At 36.5% G+C, this 17,218-nt stretch overlaps 2 protein-coding genes across 2 annotated transcripts; both read left to right on the forward strand.

Annotated features, from left to right (window-relative positions):
* Positions 1-6,976: 6,976 nt before the first annotated feature.
* On the forward strand, positions 6,977-8,868 carry LOC103947421 (aspartyl protease family protein 2-like). Its single transcript, XM_009358330.3, has one exon. The coding sequence runs from the start codon at positions 6,983-6,985 to the stop codon at positions 8,654-8,656; it is 1,674 nt and encodes a 557-aa protein (XP_009356605.2). The 5' UTR covers positions 6,977-6,982; the 3' UTR covers positions 8,657-8,868.
* Positions 8,869-14,600: 5,732 nt separating this feature from the next.
* On the forward strand, positions 14,601-16,610 carry LOC103947422 (60S ribosomal protein L18a-2). The gene is made up of 4 exons (XM_009358331.3): positions 14,601-14,756; positions 14,952-15,067; positions 15,567-15,630; positions 16,091-16,610. The coding sequence occupies exons 1-4, from the start codon at positions 14,742-14,744 to the stop codon at positions 16,430-16,432; spliced, it is 537 nt and encodes a 178-aa protein (XP_009356606.1). The 5' UTR covers positions 14,601-14,741; the 3' UTR covers positions 16,433-16,610.
* The last annotated feature ends 608 nt before the right edge of the window (positions 16,611-17,218 follow it).

Consider the following 17,218-nt stretch of genomic DNA (forward strand, 5'->3'; position numbering starts at 1 on the left):
TTACTAATTAATTAACAGCTTGCTTTTACTGTATTGTTCATCAAATAAGAATGAAAATTCAACGTGCGGTAGCTACAAGCTAGTCTTTTCCTCCCTTGACATTTTATTCATTTAATGGGAAAAAAGAAAGGTTTTCAACCATTACATGATCCTGTCTCTATTAAAGAGTAAGATATATATGCCGACGCTATATAGTCACATAACATTAGAATTTAATAATAAACTAAAACTTTGTGATAACAGTAAACTCGTATTATGTAAGTTGTTTTGCGTATTCAAAGTCTTTTATTTGCTAATACTTTATTCATTTTCTTTCTTCCAAACGCACCGACCTAAGAAACTAAACGCAAAACATCTTATTTGAATAAATACTTAAGACTTTTTGACTAAAATAAATTTCGATTTTTTTTTTTTGATGAAAATTAAATTTCGATTATACATTCAAAACTTGGAGAGCACGATTGCACACCAATTTCAAAGCCTTAGTTTAAACATTTACTAGCATAAGGCCACGCATTTTGTATGTGAAGTAGTTTTATTATTATTTTATTTAGAACATATGTGGAGAGAGAAGTTGGAGAGAAACGTGAAAAAAGAGAGGAATTGATGAGGAGGAGAGATAAAATGTAGGGGTGGAGACTGGAGAGATATTTTTATTTTTATTTTTTAAAATCAAAAATATGCTACGTTGAGATGCGAGTGAGGAAGGAAGAAAGAATAATATTTTATTATTGGAAAATGATACTATTGCTCATGATGTTATTTTGTATAATAAAATTAAATATTTTTTCATCTTTTTTTAATTGACAAAAAAAATTAACTAATATGTAATTTAGATAATATTGTTTTTTTTCCTTAATCAACAATAATATTTCAAAATCCAGTGGTTCAAATGCAACACAAAACCTGCTCTCACGCAATTTTTTATAAATATCAAAATTAATAAATATAATAAAATAATGGCTGCAACCTCATGCATGTCTACTCCAAATTTCCACCGCTACCCTCGTTTCCTTTTGTTTGTGGACTTTGTGTGTTTATATTTGTAGGCGTGCGTTCCATTCATGGGTACGTAGGGTCTCGTTGAACATTCCATGTAGATTAATGGCAGACATTCCCATATTTAATTACGTCAAGAATATCATATGTATTTGGTCCATCGTGACGAAATTAAATGTGGCAGTCCGATTTGGTGCCTTTTGCTATACCTTAGATTGCTTGAAATTTCTTTTATCATCATGACCATTTTCATAAAATTAAAGAAAGGTAAAACCCAAATTAAGTTTTCTTTTCCCACAAATATTGTAATTAAATGTGATGTAGCAGCCTTTTTTTTACTGCCCAAGGAATCTTAATCCTTATAACGTCACCTTAATTTTTGAAAGACTAGATAGAGTAGTGATTAATACAACTTGGTTAAACTTATTTCCGAATGCCAACCTTCATAATTTTTCAATTTTTGGTTCGGATCATAGTCCTATACTTTTAGACTATTGCCCTAATAATAGTTTTGGCATGAGTGGCAAGAGTGAATTCAAGTTTATGGCTATGTGGTTTAATCACCCTAATTTTTCTAACATTGTTAAGAAAGCGTGGAGCTCGGAGTTGGAAGGTAACCGCAACGATAAACTCAGGGGGTGCCTTGGTGCCTTGAGATATTTGATCAGAGGATGGAACAAGGAGGTGTTCGGTAATCTGCATGTTAAAGTAAGAGAGCTTTTTGAGGAAATGAATAATGTTCAATCGCAAAGCATGGATGATCCAGATAATGTTCAATTGTTAAATGAAGAATTAAGGATTCGAAATGAATTGAATAGTACTCTCAATAATGAGGAACTCCTGTGGGCTCGAAAAGCGAGAGTTAACTGGCTTCAATTAGGAGATAAAAACACACAAAAATTTCAAACAGTAACTAATATTACACGTAGAAGGAATGAGATTCTTAAAATCAAGGACTCTGGGGGCTTTTGGTGGATGAAAGGGGAGGGCATGGAGTAGGTTTTTGTGCAGGACTTCAAACTGCGTTTTACTGCCCAGTCTACCCCAAATAATAATGCACTGTTTACATTTACTAGCATTATTGCGGCCTGCATAACTGAAAGCCAAAACTTGGCTTTGCTTAGCACAATTTGTGATGATGAAATTTTTGAGGCTGTCAATGGTATTGGAGCTTTAAAGGCTCTTGGTCCGAACAGTTTTCATGCGATCTTCTACCAAAAATGTTGGTATATCGTCGGGCCTTCAGTCATTAATCTTGTGAAAGATTTCTTTTTAAATGGGTCAAGCTTAAGTTTAATTAATCATACAAATATTGCTCTTATTCCCAAGGTGAACAATTCTGAAATAGTGGCTCATTTTAGACCTATTAGTTTATGCAATATGTCATATAAAATTATTTCTAAAGTGATGGCGAACAGGCTTAAACCTATTCTAGAAAAGTGTATTTCGAATAATCAGTGAGCTTTTGCTCTAAAGAGATCTATACATGATAATATTCTTATTGCTCATGAGATTTTGTCTTCCTTTAAACGAAAAAAAGGGAGTACGGGAGCTATGATAGTCAAGCTAGACTTGGAGAAGGCTTATGATATGTTGAGTTGGGATTATATTCAGATGGTTTTAACAAACTTTGGGATGAATACCCACTAGATAAATCTAATTATGGAATGTATTTCGTCTACATCTATGTCAATCATGATTAATGGTAAAGCTCATGGTTATTTCAGACCCTCTAGGGGAGTTAGACAAGGAGATCCCCTATCGCCGTACATTTTTATTCTTTGCATCGAGCCGTTAATTAAACACTTTAATAAGTTGGCTTTAACTCCTAAAACTAGTGTCGGGCTTTTAACTTCTCCATTGGGTTTAAAGGTCTCTAATTTAATGTTTGCAGATGATTGCCTTATTTTTGCCAAAGCATCTAAAGGAGCTGCTAGAAATATCTTAAATACTTTGAACATGTTTGCCTCTGCCTCTGGACAAAAGATAAATTTCCATAAGTCTTCTCTCTATTTCTTAGGGAATACCATTAATAGTGTTCGTGTGGAGATTGCTAATATTATCCAAATTCAACACTAAGCAACTATTGGTAAGTATCTGGGCATAAATAACATTATATGCTGGAGAGATTCGATAAATACAAAGGATGTTGAGTTAAAAATTAAGAACAAATTAGTAGGTTGGAAAGCCAACACACTCTCGAGAGCGGGAAGAATTACTTTAATTAAGGCTAATCTTTGTGGTTTACCCAATCATATGATGTCTTGTTTCAAATGTCCTGAGAAGTTCACCAGGATGTTGGATAAAGAAAATAGGAACTTTCTTTGGGGAAAAGAAGGTAGGATGAATCCTGTTGCTTGGGACAAAGTTTGTCAGCCAAAAGGTAATTGGGGCCTGGGTACTAGAAAGAGTAATTGCTTTAACAATGCTTGTCTAGCTAAACTTGGATGGAAGGTCCTGACTGATGATCAGAATTGGTGGGTTCAATTAGTTAAACAAAAGTATCTTCGTAAAGAAAATTTTATGGATGCAAAAGTGAGGCAGCATTACTCGGTAGCCTAGAAAGGCATTCTAACTGCTAGGCCTGTTATTGAAAAAGGTGCACGATGGATTGTGGGAAATGGCAAGGACATTTCGTTCTAGACCCAAAATTGAGTTTTTCATTTCCCATTAAAGAACCTTATTCCGAAGGACCAGGTAAGTCAGATTAATTTAGACCCAAAGGTTAATCATTTCATTATCGATGGGAATTGGAGTAGAGATTTGCTAAGTGAGTATGTGGATGAGGATGTTATTTGTAAGATCTGTAGTATACCGTTGCCTTTTTATGATAAGGATGACTACTTGTGTTGGGGCTTAAATGTTAATGGTAGGTTTAGCATTAAATCAGCAACTTGGGTCCAAAATACTATGATAAGTGATGACTCGAATGCAAGATATAGGCTTCTTTCAAAACGACTTCCCGATATACGATTCCAACATACTTGAAACCAATATGACAACAAATGACTTAACTAATTTAATTAGGTCATAAATACAATCATGCTTGTATTCGGTTTTGTAATTTTCCTAAGAAAGTTATGCCTAAGATTAACTTTGACATGTATGCTTTATAGATCTGAAGAGAATCTTCTTTGTAATTTTTTTAATTCTTTTAAAAAATTAAACTAGTGCATATGATTAAAAAAAAAGGAAGGAAAAGAAAATAAGCTTTGACTTCGCATATCTGATAATTATAGGAATAGTTCTCCACCATCGAAAGTGCCTTGACTTGATGATTGTTTTTGTTTATTGTATCATTTATAGAGAAACTACGTTTGTTAACATAAAAGATTACGCCAATAGAATCCTCTCCGGAGAATTCTAGAGATCCGTACATCGTGTCCGTTTATTGTATATCGTGCGATCAGTTTTTGTCAGGTACTGTTTGTAATTAATTTTAAATAAAAATATTCAAAAATTATTTCTGACCGCACGATGAACATATATGATTCACGGATCCCCATAATCCTCATAAAGAGGATTCAGATTCAAGATTACGGATAGATCGAGTTAGTTCTTAGAATTTAGTTAGCCGAAAAACTTCACTTGATAACAACAAATTGTTCTGTTGAGTCATCAGCCAAGAAGAATTAATATTCACGAAAGCTTATCATTTTTTCATACATATGAAAGCTTAATTAGGATTAAGATTTATATCAAACATACTGACATTCTATTAATATTCCTCTTCGGGTTGGTTTGTCTTGATTTCTTGTATTCCCGACAGAACAACTTTTCGATTTTTGATCCAACAAACGTTTAAGGCCTTCGAGTCATGAGTTATGTTTATGCAAGCCTTATAATGTGCCAGACTCTATCGGCTTGAGCTGTGCGTTATGGAATCAAAGTTTCCGATTTGCTTTGTTGGGAGTTGACAACCAAGACATCCATGAGAGGATCCTGCTGAATAAAGTTGTGCGATTTTTTATTTTATCGTTTATTCAAGCCATCTTGTGTTTGTAATAACTTCAGAAACTTAATATAAGTTGTCCGGTTTCTCATTTGGGCGAGTTTTATGAGTTTGGTCATTGTGCAGTCGGTCTGGTGGTTCGCCACAGTTGAGTTGATTGAGTTTTTTAGGATCAATTGTTAAATGGTGTTACGGGATGTTAAGGTGATTTACAAATGTGACATCCTTGTCTACAAAATATAGATATAAGCATGTCATTTTTCTATCCCATAATTGGTTTGAAAGCTTTCATCTCTCACACGATTTTCAGCACTAGATGCATTGGTTTTTATGAAACATTTGTCTTTTTTAATTTGTTGCCACATTTGAGATTATTATTTTAGCTTCATATCTCTATTTACAGTTACCCTACTATGGAGATCATGTTCTTCGTGATCTTGTATTTATCTTTCTCATAAATGAAATATGCCGTTTATCTTTAAAATGAATAAAAATTAAAAAATACTGGTATAGAAATATGTCGTTTTCCTTGTTTGGATTCATAAACATAGAAAATTAGAATTTCTGCGTGGAAAAAAAAACTTGGAATTTGGAATCTCCAATTCTCAAGTTTAATATCCACGTAAATATGTGTCATTTCCAAATTTCTGCAAGTGAGAGTTTAAAAAAAAAAAATGTATTCAAATTTCATTGTTCTTTTAGGTTAATCAAAAAAGAAAATTCTAAAAAAAAAAATTCTGGCATTTCTATTTTTGTCATTTTGAAATTCCTTAATCTTAAATTTCAGGTGGACGAGCCATAGGCCCACTCCAACAATACCGATAATGTCTCCACTGGCCATCTACTCAATCCGTCAGGTGTGGGGTTTTAATACAAAAGGTCTCGGTGTTAGTTAGAGTGAGGTAATTCTATTTAAAGGGTTTGTTCTCAAACCTTCTGGGCGATGTGGGACACATGAATTCTAACAATTAAGAATATTAAATTTTCTCATCCAAACATAATGTCACATCCCAGCCCGGGTAGCACCACTTCCCGGGCCCGCTCCACACCGTAGCACGATATTGTCCGCTTTGGGCCCCGACCACGCCCTCACGGTTTTGTTTCTGGGAACTCACACGAGAACTTCCCGATGGGTCACCCATCCTGGGAGTGCTCTCGTGCGCTACTCGCTTAACTTCGGAGTTCCTATGGAACCCGAAGCCAGTGAGCTCCCAAAAGGCCTCGTGCTAGGTAGAATGGGAATATACATTTAAGGATCACCCCTGGGCGATGTGGGATCTCACACATAACGTAGGTTAACCAAATTAAAAAAAAATTCACAAATAGATAAAAGTCCAACATTTCTATTTCTGTCATTTTAACTAATCTAATATTTTGGACTTTTTGTAATATAAAACAAATAAACTATTTCCTAAAATATACGAAAGTAAACCAAAGTCGAGACTCAAAACCAAGACCACAGAGTTTTACCAAGTAAACCTAAAACAGTTGTGAGAGAGACAGAGAGCGATAGAGATAGTCATGGTGGTAGCCGCTCAGTGTGAAAACATAACGGTATATGAGAGTGCCGTGAGACAAATGAAGCAGGAAAGCGAGGGGAAAGAAGCAGAAAGATGAAGAAGACCAGGTAAGCACTTTGATTAAATATTAAAAATTCACAATTCCACATCCTCCTCTCCTCTCCTCTCCTCTCCTTCCTCTGGTATTTATTTCTGCTTTTTTTATCGAAACCGCGTTTTCAACTGCACCCTCATCTTTTGAAAAAACAAATCAACACATTCAAAGTCTTTGAAACCCATTCAAAGTATTTCCCAGAAAACTTTCCTATTTTTTTAGAGCTTTAAGTTGAAGTTTTTTGCTTCTGGGTTCCCTTCTTCGTTTTCATTTTTTTTTTCCATCGGAATTCAAGTTCCATCTGGTTTTTCCGTTTCTGGGATTTTCAGATTATTAAATCTTTCTTGGTTTTTCTCCAGTTTTTTTCTTCTCGAGTTTTATTCATGCAGGAATTTGAAACGAGAAGATACCATCAGAATGGCTGTTAAGGCTTCAATCCTACTAGTTCTCCTTGTGATCTTCTCCTCCACTTTAGCAGCGATTGCCAGAGTTCACAACCACCGCAATCACAACTCGAATGCCTCCACTTTCGCCGGCATACAACTGCCGGAGCACATGAGCTTCAACGCCGTCTCCTCCTCATCCCACACCGGCTGCAGCCTCAGCTGCTCCAAAATACCCAACCAAGCAGACTCAACCATGGAAGAAGCTGAAGACTCCGACACCGACGAAGCAGCACCCGAATTGAACCCCCATAAACAGACTATGAAGCTCCACCTACGGCACAGATCACAGAACAAACAATCCGAAAGAAAAAGTTCAGTGATCGAGTCCACAGTCCGAGACTTGGTCAGAATTCAAACCCTCCACACAAGAATCGTCGAGAAGAAGAATCAGAACACATTTTCAAGGCTGCAGAAAGATAAGAAACCGAAGCACCACCAATCAAATCATGTTGTAGCCCCGGCAGCCTCGCCGGAGTCCTACACCAACGAGCTCTCCGGCCAGCTTCAGGCCACGTTGAAGTCCGGCGTCAGCCTCGGCTCCGGCGAGTACTTCATGGATGTTTTCATCGGTACACCCCCTAAACAATTCTCTTTAATTCTCGACACTGGCAGTGACCTTAACTGGGTCCAATGCGTGCCGTGCCACGACTGCTTCGAGCAGCACGGCCCGCACTACGACCCCAAAGACTCAACTTCTTTTCGTGACATTAGCTGCAAGAATCGGCGGTGTCGATTGGTTTCGTCCCCGGATCCTCCGCAACCCTGCAAGTCCGAAAATCAAACGTGTCCGTATTTCTACTGGTACGGAGACAGCTCCAACACCACCGGCGACCTCGCCCTCGAAACCTTTACCGTCAACCTCACGTCATCGAACAAGGCGGAGTTCAAGAGGGTGGAGAATGTGATGTTCGGATGCGGCCATTGGAACAGAGGATTGTTCCATGGGGCTGCAGGGTTGCTAGGTCTTGGCAGAGGTCCTCTTTCCTTTGCTTCTCAGCTCCAATCGCTGTACGGCCACTCGTTTTCCTACTGCCTTGTGGATCGAAACAGCGACGCGAATGTCAGCAGCAAGTTGATTTTCGGGGAGGACAAGACCCTCTTGAGCCACCCGAAACTGACCTACACTTCTTTGGTAGGAGGGAAAGAAAACCCTGCTGATACATTCTACTATGTCGAGATAAAATCCGTCATGGTCGGCGGAGAAGCGGTGGACATACCGGCTGAGACTTGGAAATTGTCGCCGGAGGGTGCCGGTGGGACAATCATTGATTCCGGCACCACGTTGAGTTACTTTGCGGATCCAGCCTATCAAATTATCAAGGAGGCTTTTGAGAAAAAGGTTAAAGGGTATCCAGTCGTGAAGGACTTTCCATTTTTGGAACCTTGTTACAATGTGTCAGGTGTTGAGAAAATAGAGCTGCCGGAATTTGCAATTGTGTTCGCGGACGGAGCTGTGTGGGATTTCCCAGTTGAGAACTACTTCATCCAGATCGAACCGCAGGAAATCGTCTGCCTGGCGGTGTTGGGGACTCCGAAATCCGGCCTTTCGATCATCGGTAACTATCAGCAGCAGAATTTTCACATCCTCTATGATACAAAGAAGTCCAGGTTAGGATATGCACCCATGAGATGTGCTGATGTTTAGAAGGTGGGGAAAAATTGTAAACATTCTTTTTTTTTTTTCTAAGATTTTCCTTCTGACAAGGATCATAGGTGACATACAGAAATTATATTAATTGTTTTTTTTCTTCTGATTTTTTGAAGTTTTAAGTGATTACATATTGATAGCTAGAAAGGGTTATAACCTGTATTTAAAAAAATGCGGAAATATTAATGCATTTTTTGCACATTTTTATACTGGTTCTTGTTATTGCCTTTTGATGTGTTTAATTTAATAGAAAATTTCATCTTAATCATTGAAACAGATGATTTTTATACTATAACTTATGTAAGATTAAGGTTTAATTTTCGTCCTTAATACATTTAGTCACCTTATTTATTAATTATATTTTGATGTTTTATGTCTCTTTTTCTTCCTAATTTTAATGTATCTATCACATTGATTCCTAATTTTCATTTCATTCCTCATAATTATTTTATTGCAGACATTTAGGTGAACTAATTTTTTTTTTTTATACAATATTTCGATATAATTAGTGTTCTTCATTTATGTGACGACCCGCCCAATTGTCATTATAATTTTCTCCCTGAGTATGTGAGATGATGATTATGCACTCGGTGGCTTAGTAACGTGGATGTACATATGCAGTTTTAAATAATCTTCCTCGTTATCGTAATTAAATCGTACTTGACGTCACGAGCGCATCGATGCGAGTTAAGGTCGAATCGGATTCCTAATGAAAATGTTACGACGATTAAAGAACGAGTTAGGGTAGAAATATATTGTTGGGTTGACTATATTTTATTCACCAATCAATTAGTTCCTGTCATGTCTAGCCCAATCAGATTTTAGGTTGAATTGTTATTTTCCTTGGGCTAATTGGACCCTAAAACTCTCTCTCTTTCTTTTTTTCTCACGGCAGCCCAATCAAGGCCTTACTTCTTTTCTTTCTAGCCAATTCATGACCACACACACACATATCCCTCACCCTCTCCTTCTTTCTCGATTCTTCTTTTCGTCCGTACAACCGTGAGACCACCATACTCAAACCATACTAAAACTCACGAATCGAGTCCTTGGACACTACCATCATCTTCCTCACAACCTCACGAACTCATTCACACCTTTGGTTCATTGAACGGTCGTTGGAAACATAAGAACATAGAAGCTCTAACACGGTGGGTTTTTAGGACGTTGTGATTGTGGGTGATTTACATGATTTTAAGGCTCGAGATAGACTCTAAACAACTCCCTTAACTCTTGGAGTGAAATGGGAGTGGTTTGGACATCAGAACACACGGGTTTGTGAAGTTGAAGAGTTGGCTGGAGGTATCGAAGGAAATTTCGACCATTTTCCGCTGGTTTTAGGACCTCCAATAGGTATGGATGTGTTTTACTCTTCAAGACCTTAAAATCCATAAGATTTCATGGATTTTGGTTGAGAATTGAAGAAGATATAGAACTTTGAAAATTTTCCAAAAACCGGTGAACCAAATAGCGGCGACGGCGGACTCTGGCGAGTCATCAGAGAAGAAGGAGTATATTCCATTAACTTTAACAGAATATTCTAACGACATCAGGTAATTTTAACGAGATATTCTACTAATTTAACGGAATATTCCTTAACACCGTTAGGAGTTCCATCAGTGTGTCAGGCACGTGCCTACGCTTGGCCGACGCGTGGCTGTGCATTTAACGTTCAAAATTTTTTCTAAAAATATGAGGGTGTTCGTGTTGTCGAGTAGATCATCTTGGTATATTCAAACACCTTATTTGAGCAACGTATGATAAGTTATTCCTAGGGTTTGTCTATGTGTTTTAAAATTAACGTAAAATTAGTTATTTCACATATAGGTGAAACGTACCGCGAGGACAAGCGTGGACAAGCAAGATTGGGGGGCTACGATCCTGCTACTTATCAATGAGTGGGCATTTGCTTTATATATATCGTGGTTTCCAGAACATTTTTAAAATGATTTATGCTTTAAATGCCATGTCGAAAATGAGTTGCATTTTAAGTATTGCATTATTGTAAATCGTGAATTATATCGTTTGATGCTGCGGAGGCTTAAGTAAGCTTCAGGTGAGTATATTGTGATGGTATTGGTTGCATGGCACATTGTTATGCATAAATGCATTTAGAGCTCATCATTACTGCACCCCGGTGTTAATGCTCCCGCCCGAGGTCAGGGCACAATCCTTTACGTGATGTTCACCTCTTGCACCGCACCCTCACCTTGGATCCAAGTTTGGTGTCAGCCCTGTCGTACAGACCACACTAAATGGTTTCGACTTGCGTGCTAGCATGTATTGATGAGCTATAGGTCCAGTCGTACATGTCACATTAGGTGACTTCGACTGACATATTATTTTATATTGATTTCACCTGGCTTACATCTTTTAGTGCAGAAACGTTATGGCATGACATACTTCAGTTTTACTGACCTTGTGCATTGGTATTCTTATGTATATATGTAGTATTATTTTCTGGAACTATACGAGTTTTATAGTGAGGGGTTACTATGTTCAAAAAAGATAAATGTATTTTCAAACGTTTTGTTTTTACCCACTCACCCTTTTATTTTACGCCACTCCAAATCCTAGGTAGTTGTACATCTTGGTGGCTTATGAGGACTTCTTAGTGGTTCTGACAATCTACTAAATAACTGTAAGGATCTTCTCCTTGTTTATACAATTAATACTTAGTTAGTTCGGCTGCATTTTCGTTTACCTATGCTCTGATATGTGTGTATCTTATACTTGATCACTTTCACGCACTTACATATTGCCTCTAGTTTAAGTAAGTTTAGTTTTGGTTTTTACTTAGTTGCATTTTCTTATTATTATCATCACTTCTGTTGCGCACTTGGCTACGTCACCCTCACGTGACGGCCATCACGTCTCGACTTCGGTCGGGGTGTGTCAATTTAGGTACATTAATTTATTTAATTTATTTTAGTATATTCATCGATACCAACATTTATGTACATTAATTCAATATAATACATTTTGGTACAGACATTTAGGTTCATACATTTCGGTACAAACTTTTAGGTTCATTATAATATATTTTGCTACAAACATTTAGGTACATATATTTTGGTACAAAGAAGTCAATTTAATATATTTCGGTACAAATAAGTCAATTTAAGATATTTCGGTACAACCATTTATGTATTTACATATTTTTCTTATGTAACACTAATTTCTTTTAATGTTTTCTCATTTGGGTTGATTTATAATTGGAAGAACTAAAATGTGCATATTAATAAAATCAAAATTTAATGTGGAGACATTAAATAACAACACATAGAATATGAATTAAATAAAAGTACCATTCAAAAGATTAAAATTAAAATGTAATCTAACAACATATTTTTTTTTTTTTTAACTTCAATTTTTTGAAGGACTAATCTTAAAAAACACCGTAGTTTGATTGAATGAATCATTCTTTCATGAACCAGTTATGAATGTCTTTATGTAAATAGGGATTTTGGAGGGAGGCTCATATTTAAAATTTAATTAATTTCATCGATTTAGACCTAGAATTCTTCGCTGCTTGTTGGCTGATAGAAACACGTTACTCTCACGAATTTGATTGTATTCCGTCTGTCAACTTTGATTTGATATTATGAAATTCTAATTCTTTCTTAACCTTTTATTTTTCTACGTTATTTTTGTTTATCTTGAAGCCTAACACTCTTTGGACTATATATTACTATGATGAATACCTGGTCAATTATTTAGGTGTATGAAAACTTTAATATATATAGTGTGAATAAAACAAAGAACAAGTCAAACTGTTTGGTTTGGGCTGTCGCAACTTCTCTATTGATTTCAATTTCTGTATATACATTTGATATTACAAATTTACAAGTATAATTAAGCTTACACAATTCAAAGGGGCTCTGCATACATGACATCAATAATTGACTTAAACTACCGTTACAAAACGTTAATTTTCGCATGACAATTTGTGATAATGCCTTGGATATATTTGTCATTGTAGAAGAAATGAATAGATTCCTATTTAGAGGATCATAGCTTTTGTCATAAGAGCCAAGTCAGCCTTGTTATGTTCCAAATATTGCTTTGCATGGTGGCTTATTGGAGAAGATCATCTGAAACCAAAACTGATGCTAAGTCATCGTTTAGGGCTTCCAAGAGACCAATTTGATATGCCTTCTTCTTTTTCTCAAAACTGTCTGACCCACCATGTATTAGTGGCTTCACCGTCTGTGGCGGAGATAACGCTCGTCAACCTGCTATTGTAACGGTGTTGTCTCCAACTTTGTTACTTGAAGACCTTGACATATCTAAAAATTGGATGAGGGCAAGCCAAGTGAGATTTGACATTGAAAAGGTTTTGAGGTGACTCTAGCAAGTCGAAATGTTCAAAAGGTTACTTGTTAAAGTTCACACATAACATGAATACGTAGGGCATTAGGACTTGCATTTTCTTGCCTTTAATTGCAAGGTACAAAGCATCATGACTCATAACTATCTCTCTTTGCAAGTTGGGATTCGGGGTCCGAGAAGACGAGACCAATCAACTAACTATTTTCAATGCTTCTAACCAGAAGTCAGGGGTTTCCATTCACATTCACAAGCTAAACCTGTTTGTAGAGATTAATTTACATGAAACAAGTTTTACCGACATAACATTCCATTTTAATAACATAATCTTAAAAAATTACACATGAAAATTCCATTATTAGAACGAAACGCTACGATGGTTGTGAATCTATTCTATATAAGTGTTTATCTTGCTGTCATGCTCTTGTTTATGGCTTTCTCCAAAGGCAAATTCTTTTATATGTAACCCAATATTTATGTCTCTCTTTTATATCTCTCGTGACCAGTGTTTAAATTGAGTGATACTGAAGAGGGAATAAACAACCAGTTAAACGCTAGAATGTGCACCCTACTAGAAATGTTTGGGAAAAAGGAGCAATATGACACCCTTACTAGTCCAAAATTAACACCAAGTTGTAATCGCTATGGATGCAAAAAGAAGAGGTTCTCCTTTACTTAATTTTAATTTTTAGAGAAGCATGTTAAATCTCTCTCCTTATGAAGGACACAATTATAATATAATGACAACACAATGATGATGTAATGACGATATAATAACATATTTTGACATTTTGTTGCAGAAATTATCAATATTTATTGTATCATTATTATATCATCGTTGTGTTGTTGCTATATTATCGTTACGTCATCAGTGTATAATCAATATGTGATTGTTACTTATCATTTCTGTAAATGTTATTATGCAAGAAAAGAGTAGTCTCGCCTTTTTACATCCATTTTTTGTTTTTGAAAATGGTCATTTTTTTATCTATCACAACCTGGCGTCATTTTTGTAAGGGGTGTGTTATCCACACACATTTTTTTACTTTTCACGCACATTCTTAATTTCTGGCCGCCGGATTGAATGAATTGAAGAAAATCAGAGGATAAAAATAAATAAAGAGTATATAAGAAGTAAAAAAATGTATGTGGATATTACACATTTTTTTGTAATAGCAAATTTTAAGGGTGTCATTTTTGTGCACTTCCCATACATCTGCCCCTCAACGCATGCAAAATAATGGGTTACTTGAGTCCTATGAAAGTTCAATGAAACCTAGCCCAGCCCACACTCAGGAGTCGGAAAACAAACCAAAACCATGATGGGCTACTTGAGTCCAATCAAAATTCATGCGAAGATTTGACCAGGAAAGAGAATCAAATCAACTAGTCCTTTTTTCAATTAATTTAATTTTTATTTTTTGGTATTTTATTATAAATTTCAGTGAGAGACTTGTATTCTTCTGATATTTTAATAATGCAAGAAACTCGAAAATCCAATTTCGTTCCGACTGGTATATTTTTGGGCATGAATTAAAATATTGAGCCCATAAAATTTGGGCTTTTGTCAGCAGAAAAATAAAAGTTGGGCTCCTACATCAACTTTGAAGGCCCATACACACCAACCAGAGGAATTAGGGTTTTTAAACCTTCACTTGATATAGAGTCGTGGAAGACAAACTGCTCTTGCAGCCAGCAGCCGTCAGCAGTCAGCAGCCAGAGCAGCGGCGTCTCTCTCCCTCATCGCAGAAAAATGGGTGTTTTCAGGGTGAGCCGCAATGATCCTACTCTCTCGATCTTATCTATCACAACCCAGTTTTTGTTTTCAGAAATCAATTTCCACGCTTTCATTATTTTTGTGATTTTTATTTCGTTGTCAATCGTTTTTTTTTTTTAGCTTTTTGGTTTCTGAAAACGTGGATTTGGAGAGATTAAAATGGTGGGTTTTGTTTTATGGGAACAGTTTCACCAGTACCAGGTGGTGGGGAGAGCCCTCCCGACTGAGAAGGATGAGCATCCCAAGATCTACCGGATGAAGCTCTGGGCCACCAATGAGGTCCGTGCCAAATCCAAGTTCTGGTAAGAGCTTTTTCATCTGTTTATTTTATTTAGTTGCTGAAAAATATTGGAAATGGAAAAAGATTTAATTTTTAATCTAAGATTTTTGATAAATTTAGGGTTTATGACACCAGATAAACTAATCCCACACTTGACTATGCCTGCGAATCTTACTAATTTGTATTTGGTAGTGCCTTTTATTTATTTATTTCTGAATGGTGTATATCAAAGTATAACAAGGAAAGTGAGAAACTTGTTTGCTCTTGTGAGATGAACCAACTGATTGCATTTTGAATTTACTATAGGATGATAGCACGGGCCAGGAAGTCGAGTCGTAGAATGGTTGTTGTCATGTTTGTTTTGGTCTTGGCCTGCCTGTAAACCGAAAAGCGATGGAAATATTTAAATTTGTATAAGATTAATCAAATTTTCATGGTTCACTAGCGCGTCAACTTCTGTTATGTTTTCGGGGTTTCAATCTGATTGGGTGTTGTTCTCCTGTTTGATTTTATTGTATTAGGTACTTCTTGAGGAAGTTGAAGAAAGTGAAGAAAAGCAATGGACAAGTTTTGGCCATCAACGAGGTATGCATTTTACGTTTCTGTCATCTCTCTTGTACTCTATAAACCAACATGATCTAATTTGTTGTTTTGCCTAATGTTTGTTGGCCTCTTAAGCTGGGCCGTAATTCATATGAAAATTCGGTCTAGTTTGATTGTTTATGCTTAACCTGTAATTGACTGTGAACCCAGTTTGTAATAATGTTTCATATATTGTTATGATAAAAGTTCAGGGTTTTTATTCCTTAGATATACACTTATATTATGCGATAGCAGCTTCTTTAATAAGGTCGCAAATTAAGGTTTAACTTTTAATATATTGTTGCCGGTTAATATATTAGATGATGTGTTACTTCTGTTGTAGTATTGCAGACACTAAGTTGAACATATTGGCACTGAGACGAACTGTTTGCTAGTTTTCTTTACCGTGTAATATTCAGGGTATTTGGGTTGAAAAGAGTAATTCTGATATTGTTGATTGCAGATTTTTGAGAAATATCCAACTACCATCAAGAACTATGGAATTTGGCTTCGATATCAGAGCCGAACTGGTTATCACAACATGTACAAGGAGTACCGAGACACAACTCTCAATGGTGCTGTTGAAGCCATGTACACTGAGTTGGCATCTCGTCACAGGGTGAGGTTTCCGTGCATCCAAATCATCAAGACAGCTACCATCCCAGCAAAACTCTGCAAGAGGGAGAGCACCAAGCAGTTCCATAACTCCAAGATCAAGTTCCCGTTGGTGTTCAGGAAGGTTAGGCCCCCATCCAGGAAGCTCAAGACGACATACAAGGCATCCAGGCCCAACCTCTTTATGTAATCTTGTTACCTCCTGCGGGTTCCCTTCCTCCGATGGCTTTGCATTTTAATTAGCTAAACTAGTTACTCAAGTTTTGTTTTGTGGGAGTGAACATCCTTTTTTCTAGTATCTGCGATGTTACAGTTTCGACGTGTCTTCACAAGTTTATAATGACGTTAATGAGCTTGGTATTTTATTTCATGCTTGCAATTTCGTCTATGATGCTTCGCTTTCGCTCTGATTTCGTTAATGCATACGCCATGCTGCATGTAATCTGCATTTGCAGATGAATATATCGGGGACAATGTGTCACTCGATTTGCATCTGGTGAGATTTCCCGGCAACTAAGTGGAGGGACGCAGCGAACGTTTTCGCACTCAAACGTCTTGAGTTTGAATTACCGCCTTCACCAATATCATTTGATCAAATGACAACTACATGTATGAAAATCAGACAATGTGCTAAATAAAACAAAGTAAAGAAACGCTTCAGCACATATATCAAACTGTGATTTATCTTTTAGAAAGAATGATTCTTTAAACGTAGATAATCAAGTTTTTCTCGAACTAAAATACCAAAAGAATAAAGTGATTTCCGCATTCTTTTAGCATACCCTATTTATGTGTAAAGGATGAGAGCGTGAAAATCATTTCCCCTTGTTTGTAACGACAATGGGTTTGGTGGCAGTAACACAAGTATAGCTACTTGTCAAAGGATAAAAACCATGGTGTAGTAGTTGGAGGTGGTGGTGGTGATAGTTGGATGTGGTGGTGGGTAGATAGAAACCACACGTGGAGAGGGTTAGAC

The sequence above is a fragment of a genome, unplaced genomic scaffold (assembly GCF_019419815.1).
Source record: "Pyrus x bretschneideri cultivar Hongxiangsu unplaced genomic scaffold, Pyrus_bretschneideri_v1 Contig12, whole genome shotgun sequence".
Classification (NCBI taxonomy): domain Eukaryota; kingdom Viridiplantae; phylum Streptophyta; class Magnoliopsida; order Rosales; family Rosaceae; genus Pyrus; species Pyrus x bretschneideri.

What these genes read in the sequence shown, in the direction of transcription:
- LOC103947422 (XM_009358331.3), top strand. An exon ending in CGTGCCAAATCCAAGTTCTG is followed by an intron (nt 15,068 to 15,566) that starts GTAAGAGCTTTT and finishes TTATTGTATTAG; the next exon opens with GTACTTCTTGAGGAAGTTGA. An exon ending in AAGTTTTGGCCATCAACGAG is followed by an intron (nt 15,631 to 16,090) that starts GTATGCATTTTA and finishes TGTTGATTGCAG; the next exon opens with ATTTTTGAGAAATATCCAAC.
- LOC103947421 (XM_009358330.3), top strand. Translation starts at nt 6,983, where the DNA reads ATGGCTGTTAAGGCTTCAATCCTACTAGTTCTCCTTGTGATCTTCTCC.